Raw genomic sequence first — 11,170 nt, 5'->3', positions numbered from 1 at the left:
ATGGCGACCCCTTCCTGTCTTCGGGCGTGCTGCCTCACTCAGCCTCTCGCCGAGTCTTCTCTCTGCCGCCCCAGCGCTGAGCATAGCGGCCGCAACGCACCCATGATCGGATCTCCTCGTGGCGGCGCCACGGCCCGGATGATGGCCGGGAGGCAGTGGAGGGCTGGCACTGGCACAATGTGGTGCGCCGCACCAACGAGGCGGGTACCGCGATGCTGCACCACCCCAAGCGACGACGCAGCTGTGCAAACGGGCCGTTGTCTGTCTGCTGGGCGCTCTGCCTGTCTTGTCTTGCCGCCTCCTTGGCCTGCCTTGGCTGCACCTCGGATCGACGTGCGTTCATACTACTAAGTTAGTTTGTACAGACAGCACCAAAGCGTCCGGTAAGCGACAGCCGCCGGCGGTGCGATGGCGAAGCCCAGCAGGCGGATGTCGACCCATGCTCACTCTCGGATGCTGTGCTGCCTGCCTATCATCCGCGAGAGCATGGACCACAGTCGACGACGAAGCCTTGGCTGGAGCGTATGTATGTCTCCACGACCGCTCCTTGGCTGGCTGGGCCGAGGCGAGAGACGCTCATCAGAGGCTCCGAAAGAGCGGGCTCCAGCTCCAGCTCCAGCTCCAGCTCCAGAGCGAGCCCCAACCACGACACACGCTGGCGGTGGGGAATGCGCACGACTCAGGCAGCGAGTGCCCTGAGAGCGAATCGCCAAGCCGACGGGGCCTGAAGCCGGAGCCACTCACGATGGCGCCAGTGGCCAGCGAGGGACTTGGAAACATGGGCAGGCGGGTCTGGCCAGGGGTGCAAGGTCCGCGGCTCGCTGGCTCCGTCACTGACCACCCCGATGCATGCAGCAGCAATTCCCGGCCTCGCGTGCGAAAGAACAGGTGCGCGTAGTTCTGCCCGATGCTTACAGACCCTCACGACGCTTCCTCCGACTGGCACACGCTACAGGCATCCCCAGACCGGGGGCGATCAGGTGAAGCTCAATTCACTGGCCCCTTCGTACGGACAGACAGACAAAGATGGCGGCCATGGGAGCCGATCGGGAGAGACAATTCTCGAGATTTAGGGTCTTTGTGGGGATGGAGCGATCTGCCACGAGCCCGCCCACCTCAACGTGGGCTGGGCGAGCATGGTCTGCCTGGCAAGCAACTCGCAAGGACCTGGCGGCACGCGCTCTGCACCAATTGCCCTCATTCAGCTGACTTGAGACCAACTGCAGAGACGGCGACCAACAACGTGGCATGGTATGCCGAAAGACACGCACCGAGCGCAGTGCACACAAATAGCAGCACTCGACCCCTCACCGATGGATGCATCAACAGTCCTTTTCCCGCGTCGCACAAGGCGACGGCCAACAGCCATGACGTGTGACAGGAGTAGGTATCAAGAGCGGTGACAACCCTCAAAGTTGTCGCCTGCACCTGCTCATACTACAGTGCGGTAGTTGCTACTACTGTCATGCCTCCGTAGCAGGATCGTGATGACCCGGTGGCGAGACATGACACCACTGTGTGTTGTGTGTGTGTGTGCGTGTGTGTATCTGCGCGCGAAATCTAACCAACAACCCCCAACTGCTACTTCCCTCCGCACAAGCGGGGGTCATCATGGCTCCAGGAGGCTTGTGCCACAATGCGGGTGTGTGTGGTGGGATGGGTTCCGGGGAAGCCTGGTTTTATTTGGGACCAGCAGCAGCAGGAGACGCTCTCCAACGCCACCACCACCCATGCTTGGGGGCCGATCACGTAAAAGCTTCAGGCCCGGGCCAGGCCTTTGCCTCTTGAGCAGGGCAAGCCGGGCCCGGCTCCATCCACTCGCGTTCTGGCCTGGCGCTGTTCATCAAGCAAGCAATATCTATGCACGCCGGGGCTGTCGAGGCCCAGATGCTTGTCAAGGGCACACGTCTCACTCGTGCCTGGCAGGAGGAACACAGCGGCACCGGACGTTCCGAACCGTGGATACCAATGGTATCATGTCGGCTGGATGCGAGCCACCCATGGCAGCTCTTGAGAGAGCGGCGCACTGGTTGCGGCAAACGCAAAATCGCGACGTCCCATGAACCAGTGTCGCCGCCGCCTTCACCAAGCACGGGATTCTTGGTGATGCCGTACCTGACTGACCCCGCACACAATGGCGTCTGGGGAGCCGCGAAGGTTGGATTGGAGGGGGCGCCTAAAAGGTTGCACTCTTCGCGGACCCCAGCAGCCGTTGAGTCCAGAGCAGGGGAGTCCCGACCCAGCACACTACGTTAGTATCGACGGAGCACCGCGTCCAGGACGAAGGGGTCATGTTGGTCCACGTCGGGACTGGCTTGATCATGCCATGCCACGTACCGTACTGTACAGTATCTGCCGTGGCAGTCGTTCGGTCGAGAGCCGGCCCTGCCTCCAAGACGGTCAATAAGGCCGGCAGCTCAGGGCAAACCCCGACTCACACGAGAGACACGAAGGCCGATGAAGCTGCCATCCAGCACACATGACGGAGGGGGCATCAAGCACGACAACGCGTTTGTTCCCCTCGCTAATGAAAGCTGCGCATCCCGTGACCAGCCACCAGGTACGTGGTCCATGACGAGGGGGGACCCCCTCTCCCTCCCTACGTTGGCGTGACCTACCCCCGGTTCGAACCGGTTAGGACCAGTAGGGTCTCGTCTGGGCATTAAACAGAGAAAAGGGAAATTCGAGGTACGGATGCCCACCGCGGCCGTCCACGACCTGCGACATCACTGGGCCCCAGCGTGGTGACAAGATCGACGTCTCGCGCAGCAGACGCCCACATCGGACTCTGGCAGAAGGAGACGACGAGAGGCGGCGGCGGCGGCTCAGAGACGTCGATATGGCCAGCTGCTATTACTCCATCCTGCCTGGGATTGACTGCGCGTCCGGTAATAGCCGTTGGCGGCGGGCTTGGCTGATTGGCCGCGTCCAAACGACCTCCTCTTCTGGGATAAAGGCGACAGCCTCATCAGCATGGCGATGACCAACCTCGGGTTCTGGCCCGACGCATACGACAGCGTCTGAACTCAACAGGCAAGTGATAACGAAGGCTTAGCTCTACCGCATTCTCATTCACCGTGTCCCCTTGCCTTGCCAGCGGCTCGTCCGGCGCATCGCTCGCTCACTCAGCTCAGCTCGACGCGAGCTCTGGCGTGATTCCCCTGAGTCAGACCTTGACTGTTTCGCGTTCGAGGCAATGATGAGCCACCTTCTTGGGCTCTCTCAGCCTTGCGAGCGGCGCGGGCTGCCCTGCTGCTGCCCTGCCTGGCTGATGGGCCCGTGATGGAGACCGATGGCCTGGTCTCCGTGTATCAGCTTTACAGCCCCGTGGCCCACTTGCGCTACCTTCCATTCTTTGATGGGAAAACTGGGGGTCCGTCGCAGCATCATCGTCATCGGAGCCACGGCGCGACAAATCGAGCTTTGATGATCGACTCGAGAAGCTTCTCCTGGACTGGTTTCACGTTTGCTTCTGATCGGGCACGTCTTGAGCTACGATCCAGATTACGGACTGTCCCATGGACCTACTGGCTGCCTCACTCGCGTCCAGCTGCACAGTACCCGGCAAGAGCCTGGCAGGGGACTGTGTGTTTGGTCTGGCCCGTCACGACAGGCGCAACACTGCAGGGTGCATCGTTCTAGAATGGGCCGCCATCGCGCGTTGCTCGTCGCCACGGCTCACCGTGCTTTGCCTGCCTCCCGTCTGCCAAGCTCACCGAGCTGCATCGGAAGCCGGTCATCATGCGAGCGTGAGCCTGCTGCTTTCCCTCTCATCCATGCTCGCCCGGGTCTGCCGCCTTGCATCCTGCCCCTGGCGCGTGAGACGGCACCGTTCCGCCAAGGGACATCGTTGTCGTCGAGACTATGTTGCTCTCCTTCTTGGCCAACGTCTCTGTCTGTCTGCCCGTCCCGAGTGAAGGGCGCGCACTAAGGGTCCGACCAACACTGAGCCGATGCAGCCCAGGCTTCGACGGGCGACAAGGTCAGGCTTCCCCCGAACTGTCTCAGACACAGTGTTCGCCTTTCGTCTGTCGTCGGCCGTCGCGGTAAGACAAGATCGTCTTTGATTGCACCAGTCGGTCGGAGAGTGATTCGTACAAGAGACGACCAACGTGACTTTGGCGTTCGGGAAACGGTGGCCATGCTTCTATATTAAGACACTCGCAACAGCGATGTGTCTTGCGCGCCGCGTGGGCAAGCCCTATCGACTCCCCCTCTTCTTTAGCTGGCTGCGCTGAACGACAAGAGCTCGTACGTACTCCGTATGTATGTTATCGAAAGTGGCAGCTGCTGGTCGGCCGCTGCCCCATTGAGCCGCAAAAGGGAAAGACTGGACGCTCTCTCATGGGTCGCACACCCTCACAGATGCCACGTACCTGGCATCATGCCAGGCGGCGTGACAGGCTTCGACGGAAGGGCCTGTCAGGTTGGGCAAGGAGCGCGGCTCTCAAAGGCCACCCATACATGCGCGGAAACGGGGAGGAAGATGCATACTAACGCAGGCCAATGTTCGTTACCGAAATGTTTCGCCTGCAGATATTGTTCGTCGCCCCTCACGGTCCCGGCCAGAGTCCCGATCCACGGCGCCGACGCGTCCGACGCCCGTCAACATCCGGCAGCCGAGATCCGCCCCGTTTTGCTTTCGCCTTGGGGGGAAACCGCGGTGAGGTCAGCTCGATCCCCGAGACGGACGCGTCCGACGTAGGTGAAGGGGAGAGAGAATGCACAAAGCGTAACGAGGTGCGCAGAATGGCCACGCTAGATGCCAGTCCCCGGCCCGAGCTCATGCTCATATATCAGACCACTTTGCGCGTTTGTTGGCGCGCCCTTTGCCGGGGCAACATCCAGCTTGGCAGGCACGACCTTGCCCACGGGAGCGTCAAATACTAACGTTGGTAAGTACTGTACATATGCAATACCATCTGTATCCTATTGGGGGGTGGGGGCCAGGGTCATTTCCCGATGTTCTGGATGATGGCTCTATGCACTGGGCTGTTTGTTGGTTCGTCATGCTCCGAAGATCATGAACAAGGAAACAAAAGAAAGAAGAAAGGAAATCCCAGGTACGGAGTACGTACGTACATGCGTATAAAGTTTTGCCACCGTGTTTTTTTTTTCGCTGCTGCATGCTACATACAGTACGTTTACTACCCTCCTCTACGGTATAGGAGGCGTGCGATATAGTACTTCGTACATACAAAATGAAAACGGGGGAGGGAGGAGGGCCGGTTCCCAGCGGCCACCCACGGTCCCGCCAGTCGGCCATGTCCGAGCAGAAAAAGAAAGTGCGTACGTAGTCAAGGCAGCGAGCAGGGCCAGGTTAGTTACTTCTCTCCCTTGACTGTACGTCGTATGCATGTATATGTAGTACGACGTCCGCACGAAAAAGTAGATATGTGCGAAGTTACAATACACACATGGTAGCAATCATCAGGTGCTGGTGCAGTAAACATAGTGATTTGCAGACAGTAGCGGCGATAAACACGATAGTGCAGGTACCAAGTAGCCACAAGGGCAATGGGCTTCAATTGTCCAGCCGCTGCTATTCTATTCCAAGTGTTTTGGGTTCCCGGCTCTGCGCCGGCGTTGAGTACGTACAATACAACAATTGCGTTTGGAAGCGAACGGACTCACCATCCCAACCCATCATATCCGTTTCCGTCTGTGTGCCCCTCTCATCTGTTTGTCCGTCCTCCTCCGTTCACGCCTACCTGTCCGATTCCTGTCCCGTCGACCCCTGTCCATTTCTGCTCTTGGCTTTGTCCCTTTCCGTCGTCCCTCTGTCTCCCCGTTCCATCGCCCGTGCGCCGCCAGTATACATCGTTAACCGTTGAAACATCGCAAAAGCCGTCCGCACCTCCTGTCGTTACGAAAAGAAGAGAACGAAAGAGGATGGGGAGAATCGAACAAAACAACAGAAACATGTGTCATGGTAAAAGGAAACAATTCCCTAGAAAAACAGACCCTAGTGACGCAAAGTTTTGAAGTGAAGCTGTGTTAGGGACATATAAATAGGTATAGGAGGTGAACAAACTCCATTACGCGCGGCTGAAGTGAGAGAACAATAGCACGTCCGTCTTAAATCGCAAAGAAAACAGGGCAAGGGAGACGGACAATACTCGAAATGGCGCCACTCCAAGTCCATTGGCTGAGCGAGGCGGAAAACGAAGAGGTAGGTAAAAGCTGATGTCGTTACACCTCCTGTCCGTCGTCTTCTTCCCTAAACTGAAGGCCACCAGGTATCTTGAGGGCATCCCGCACCCACTCTTGCGCGGCCACCTTGGCGACGCTCCAGCGACTGCGAGCCCGCTTGAGGAGACCCTCGGTGATCTCCATGGCGCCGAGGAGGTTGTTCTCGGCAAACTTGGCCTCGTTGGCCTCGTGGTCGCCGTCTTCGCCGGCGTACTCGGCCCATCGCCACTCCACGCGCGCGATGCGGTGGCTGGTGCGGCTGCGCATGCGGTGGGCATCGCTCATCCCGGGATGCGGATCGAAGGGCAAACGGGCCTCGAGCAGGGCGTACAACAGCACACCGAGAGACCAGGCATCGGTGGCGCGGCCGTCGTAGGGCTGGCCCATGATGACCTCAGGGGCGGCATAATCGTCGGAGCCGCATCGCGTCTCGAGCTTCTCGTCATCAGCGATGCGGCGCGAGAGGCCGAGGTCGGCGACGGTGACGATTGAATGGGGAAATGTCTGCCAGTCAATGGCCGGATCTCCGAGCTCTTCCGGCGTGAGGTTGACGAGCACGTCTGAACAAGGTCAGCTTGGTGCCCTTCACCGAATGGCGGTCTAAACTTACTCTCGAGCTTGATGTCTCGATGGACGATGCGCCGCTCGTGCAGGTAGCCGACCGCACCAACAATCTCGGCAAACATTCTCCTCATCAGTGCAGGCTTCAAAATGCTCCGGTGAGCCGTGGCAATGTCGAACAGGTCGCCGCCAGGGCAGTAGCTCAGCACCAGGATGGCCCGCGTGGGCTCGATACTCCACGCTTTGAGGTTGACGAGTGACGGGTGATGTATGCTCTGCATGATCTCAAGCTCGCGCTTCAGGCTCATCTCGACGCGCTCCTCAGACGCGCCGCCACGGGGTCCATGTTCACAGACCTTGATCGCCACCAGCTTCTTGCGATCCAAGCTGCCGTCGGCGGCGGGCGACATAGACCCTGAGCCCGGCTGCGTGGTTGTGCCACCCCCGGGGTCCGTCTGACTTGTAGCAAGCATGACCCGGCTGAAGGTGCCCTGGCCAAGGAAGCTGATGGCCCTCCATCGCCGCAGCTTGTTGTCGCCCCTGGTCCGGGCATGAAAATACTCGTACCGCGATTCCTTGGGTTTGGTCGCGTCGGACGAGTCCCTTGACGACTCACTGGGAGGGGGCGTGGGGGGGGGTGCAACGGCAGTCAGGCCGCGGGACTCTGCATAATTGGGTTCCCTCCTGATATGCGCCTCCATGCTGTCCGAGGGAGCTCTCCTAGCATGCGAGCCCGAGACGACCACGGGTCGCTTAGGCGAGGTCATGGGCTCCGGGACGTAGTCGCTGATGCTTCGGGCCCTCGAGTGATGAGACTGCTGGGACTGCTGCATGTCGTGGGAGATTGGTGGCGGCGGGACGGCATGTGCTCCGTCGAGGCTGGCATACATCTTGCGTTTCGAAGCGTGAGCGGCAGCCACTTCGATTGGCTCGCCTCCGGACGTGACGAGCACCGATGCCTCTCCCAGGCTTCGTAGCCGGGCGCGGCGGGGAGGCGACGAGGGCTCGGCAGGTCCCAGCTTCTTCCACGGCCCGGGGGAGTCACCAGACAGTAGCGGGCTCGGCAGGGGTGTCATGTCGCCCATGGCCGCGATGACGGGGCTCGGGATGACGCTACTGGTCCCAGCGGATCCAATGCTGTTTGTGAGGGCGGCTTTGAGGCTCGGCGTTCTCGACACTGAGTGGAGGCTGCCAGCGGAGGCCTTGCGGGCTGTGAAGCGCGACGGCGACAAATTCCTGTTGGAGCTAAGAGAATCAGGCGGCGGCAGGGCAGTCGACGCGTTCGGAGTGCGCGGTTGGAGGTCGGTGGATATTCGAAGGGGCGTCGCGGGGCCGTTCGAGGACTTGTCCGTGGCGGATTGAGCAGTCGTCGGGAGCAGCCTCGGATGCTGTTGTTCTATCTGGGACGGGGGAGGCGAAGGCGCGATGGTGTTGGCCCGGAAGAGAACGGCGGACTGGGCTGGCGATGCAGAGGCATCGTGGGCAACAGCAGAGATTGCGTCTTGGAGAGCATTGGAGCGAGCATGAGTAGGTTTGTCGGAGGATAAAGTCGTCGTCATTCGGGGCTGTGGCGGGCTGTTCATGGTTGCGCCGTCACAAAGGTTGTCTGCATAGGCTTTGGTTTAGTCCCAAGGCCCAACACGTCATGGGGGATGACAGCGGCAGTGCGTGGGTGGGCTCGTACGCTGTGACGCTGCGTCGCGTCGTGCACGACGGGGTGCCAGTCGAGATGGCCGGCCGGGGTGCTTGGGCGCGCCGGAGTCACCACCTGGTTGAAGCGGGAGGGCGGGCGGACGATGGAGGGTTGTGGCGGGTCGAGGGAGGGGACCAAGGTCGAGGCTCTTCTATAACAAGGACATGGGCGCGGTATTGTGTGCCTTGGAGCGGGCGGCGGGCGGCGGACGACGGCAGCGAGCCTGGGAGGCGGACGCGGAGGGTGGCGGTGGTGGTGGTGATGGATGGTGAAGCAGAGCGGCGGCGACGGACGATCAAACGGTTGAGGTTGAAAGAGACCCGTCCCGGCCAGAGACGGACGTTCGTGCATGGATGGGAGCTCGCCAGTGGCAGCTTCCTCGATTTTGGGTTGTCCACTGGGGGCTCCACTCCACTCCATGTGGGCACTCCACTCCCTGAAGTGAGTGAGGCCTGCCGGGCTCGGGCTGCTTCCAGGTCTTCTTCTCCAGCGGTTTGAAGCAGCTACCTACTAACAGAATACCTAGGTACCTTGCTACGTCGGTGCATGCCCTGCCCTGTGGTACCTTACACTGAGACCTCCCGTCCTACTGTTAACCTAAGGTATTTTTTTCAGCGGTGCACGGCACCTCAATGAAGATTGATAGGCGACAGGGCCTCGACGAATTGGAACGGATGGCCGCCGACGCCTCCGTGCGCGCAGTTGAGTCATTGATCAATGATAACAGCGCTGCCAGCCTACCTACGGAGGAGGCAGGTACACCCATCCACCGTGCACGACCTTGGCCAAGCACAGCGGCCTCTTCAGTGGAGGGACCCTCCAACCAGTCCATCTACGCGCGCCGATGGAACTCACTTTTACCCTACCAAACCTTGGCTTCCGCAAGCCATGGCTGGCCCCGTCCCCTGGAATGCTTGCGTCGCCCACTGCTGGAACGGGACGCCCTGCCCTCCCATTCCCGGCCGAGCCGCCAATCTGATGAGCCGAGCGAGAGACGGGGGTCGAGGACAAACCACTTGCCAACGGTAATGAGCTGGAAATTACTTCTGCTGTTGTTATGCTGTCTCTCTGTCTCTCCCGCCCTCTCGTCAGGGTTGTGTTGTATGCCGGCCAGCCAGTAGGCGGGCGTCTTGCGTCGTGGATGCTACGTTTCCTCCAGCGGAGTTCCTCCGGACCACCACCACCACCACCACCTCGCCGACCGCCCGCCCGCCCCCATCTTCTCCCGCCCTGCCCTGCCAGGCAATGGGGAAAGGGCGGGGGACACTGACCGGGGGCGCTTGGAACGGTCCGGACCTCGTACTGGTAAATGAGCGCCGTCTCGCGCTCGCCACGAGCACGCAGTCTACATAACCACTACGTGGATACATATCCACGCAGGCACCAATTGCGCACTGCGCCAGCCTCCGAGTGCAATACAATTGTTTGTCTGTCTCCTGCGACACAGCGTCACGAGACCACGGACGGCATGCCTGCCAGGGTAGCCCCCAGCCGCGTCTGGCTTCTGCCGGCCGAGGGCCGCTCCGCAACTCGGCATAATCCTCCGGCGCGACAGGGGGGGCGATGATCCCGGACCCGGCCCACGGGTTCTCCGAGTCCTGGTCAGTCACTGTCCTCGCTTCCTCATCTTGGCACGCACTCTTTGGCCCTGATGCCCGGTTTGAATATGAACGTCGCCATTGTTTGTTACGCGAGGGAGCCGCCACAGTCGTCTGCGCATCGTAGTTGGCAGGACTCGATAGGCCGTAGAAGAGACTCTCGTTGCCTCCCCACCGCCGCGCATTGCTTCCTTCTACTCCTCCTCCCCCATGTACTCGACCAGCCTGCAGCGAGGGCACTGTACCTTGATTCCGGCAGCAAACCACTTGACTGAGAGTTGCCATGACTTGTCCTCGGCCCTGCTCCATGCCGACGTGTCAATCTGAGCCAGCTGCGCTGCCCAGTACCCCCTGCGAGTCGGCAGGTACCTGCAGCAGTCCACGCACAGATTCCAGGTCCTGTCAATCCTGCGTCTCGAGTCTCGCGGCCGGAGACGACAGAGCAGGTCTGACATATGCAAACACAAACAGCAACTCACCTCCCCTGTGTCCCTTGGTGCCGAAAGGCTTCGTCTTTTCCGGTGCAGTGTCGGGTCTGGCACTTTCAGATGACACAAGGCGGCAACGCTGAGAAGCGCCTTGCAGGAGAAGGCCAGGATAATGTCGTCCACGGGTTCCGCTTCTGCGAAAAGCCGGACGAGCAGCTCGGTTGGTAATCTGGCGAGGAGCGGTCCCGGGTTCCCGCCATAAGCAATCAACTGTTGCACACGTGAGTAGCGATTCCCGCCGCGACCGGGACCATTATTGACCGACCTCTTTGGGTATTTTGAATGCTCTAGTCAACCGGCAACTCCTCTGAAGGGGCCGTCTGCTGCTCTGCCGGAGCGTAGGTGACATGGCGACGCAGAAGGCCCTCGCCTCTGGAGTTGATCGGTCGCGGTGTTGATGACGCAGGGTAGGACAGTCGGCCTCTCGGCGCCAGTCGTTTCACATCACTGGCCAAAGAAGAGGTACCTGTACCTAGCGTAGTGGGGGTACTGGGGGGACGACACCCCTATCACCGCGCTTGACATACAGTATAGAGTACTTACCTGTACGAAAGGGTCACGCAGGTCGTCTTGGTTGGCTCGCGCTCTTAATTGAAACTCCACACCCGTCGCGTCTCGTCGCGTCTCCCCAACTTCGC

The 11,170-nt window shown here is 60.4% G+C and overlaps 3 protein-coding genes across 3 annotated transcripts; 1 reads left to right on the top strand and 2 right to left on the bottom strand.

The window, feature by feature from the left end:
• Positions 1–4,506: 4,506 nt before the first annotated feature.
• On the top strand, positions 4,507–4,890 carry JDV02_008409 (uncharacterized protein; the record flags this gene model as incomplete). The annotated part of the gene is made up of 1 exon (XM_047990003.1): positions 4,507–4,890. One exon carries the CDS (start codon positions 4,507–4,509, stop codon positions 4,888–4,890), a length of 384 nt encoding a protein of 127 aa, XP_047846009.1.
• Positions 4,891–5,497: 607 nt separating this feature from the next.
• On the bottom strand, positions 5,498–8,785 carry JDV02_008408 (tRNA (cytidine(32)/guanosine(34)-2'-O)-methyltransferase). The gene is made up of 3 exons (XM_047990002.1): positions 8,438–8,785; positions 6,803–8,359; positions 5,498–6,752 (listed from the first exon to the last, which is right to left on the bottom strand). The coding sequence occupies exons 2-3, from the start codon at positions 8,334–8,336 to the stop codon at positions 6,193–6,195; spliced, it is 2,094 nt and encodes a 697-aa protein (XP_047846008.1). The 5' UTR covers positions 8,337–8,359; positions 8,438–8,785; the 3' UTR covers positions 5,498–6,192.
• Positions 8,786–9,907: 1,122 nt separating this feature from the next.
• JDV02_008407 (uncharacterized protein) lies at positions 9,908–10,917 on the bottom strand. Its single transcript, XM_047990001.1, has 2 exons — positions 10,798–10,917; positions 9,908–10,742 (listed from the first exon to the last, which is right to left on the bottom strand). The coding sequence occupies exons 1-2, from the start codon at positions 10,879–10,881 to the stop codon at positions 10,239–10,241; spliced, it is 588 nt and encodes a 195-aa protein (XP_047846007.1). The 5' UTR covers positions 10,882–10,917; the 3' UTR covers positions 9,908–10,238.
• Positions 10,918–11,170: the final 253 nt, after the last annotated feature.

Source organism: Purpureocillium takamizusanense, chromosome 8, assembly GCF_022605165.1.
Source record: "Purpureocillium takamizusanense chromosome 8, complete sequence".
NCBI classification, from domain to species: Eukaryota; Fungi; Ascomycota; class Sordariomycetes; order Hypocreales; family Ophiocordycipitaceae; genus Purpureocillium; species Purpureocillium takamizusanense.
This window is presented reverse-complemented; position numbering and strand designations above follow the sequence as displayed.

What these genes read in the sequence shown, in the direction of transcription:
- JDV02_008408 (XM_047990002.1), bottom strand. Translation starts at nt 8,336, where the DNA reads ATGAACAGCCCGCCACAGCCCCGAATGACGACGACTTTATCCTCCGAC. An exon ending in TCGAGACATCAAGCTCGAGA is followed by an intron (nt 6,753 to 6,802) that starts GTAAGTTTAGAC and finishes GACCTTGTTCAG; the next exon opens with ACGTGCTCGTCAACCTCACG.
- JDV02_008407 (XM_047990001.1), bottom strand. Translation starts at nt 10,881, where the DNA reads ATGTCACCTACGCTCCGGCAGAGCAGCAGACGGCCCCTTCAGAGGAGT. An exon ending in CATTCAAAATACCCAAAGAG is followed by an intron (nt 10,743 to 10,797) that starts GTCGGTCAATAA and finishes CGTGTGCAACAG; the next exon opens with TTGATTGCTTATGGCGGGAA.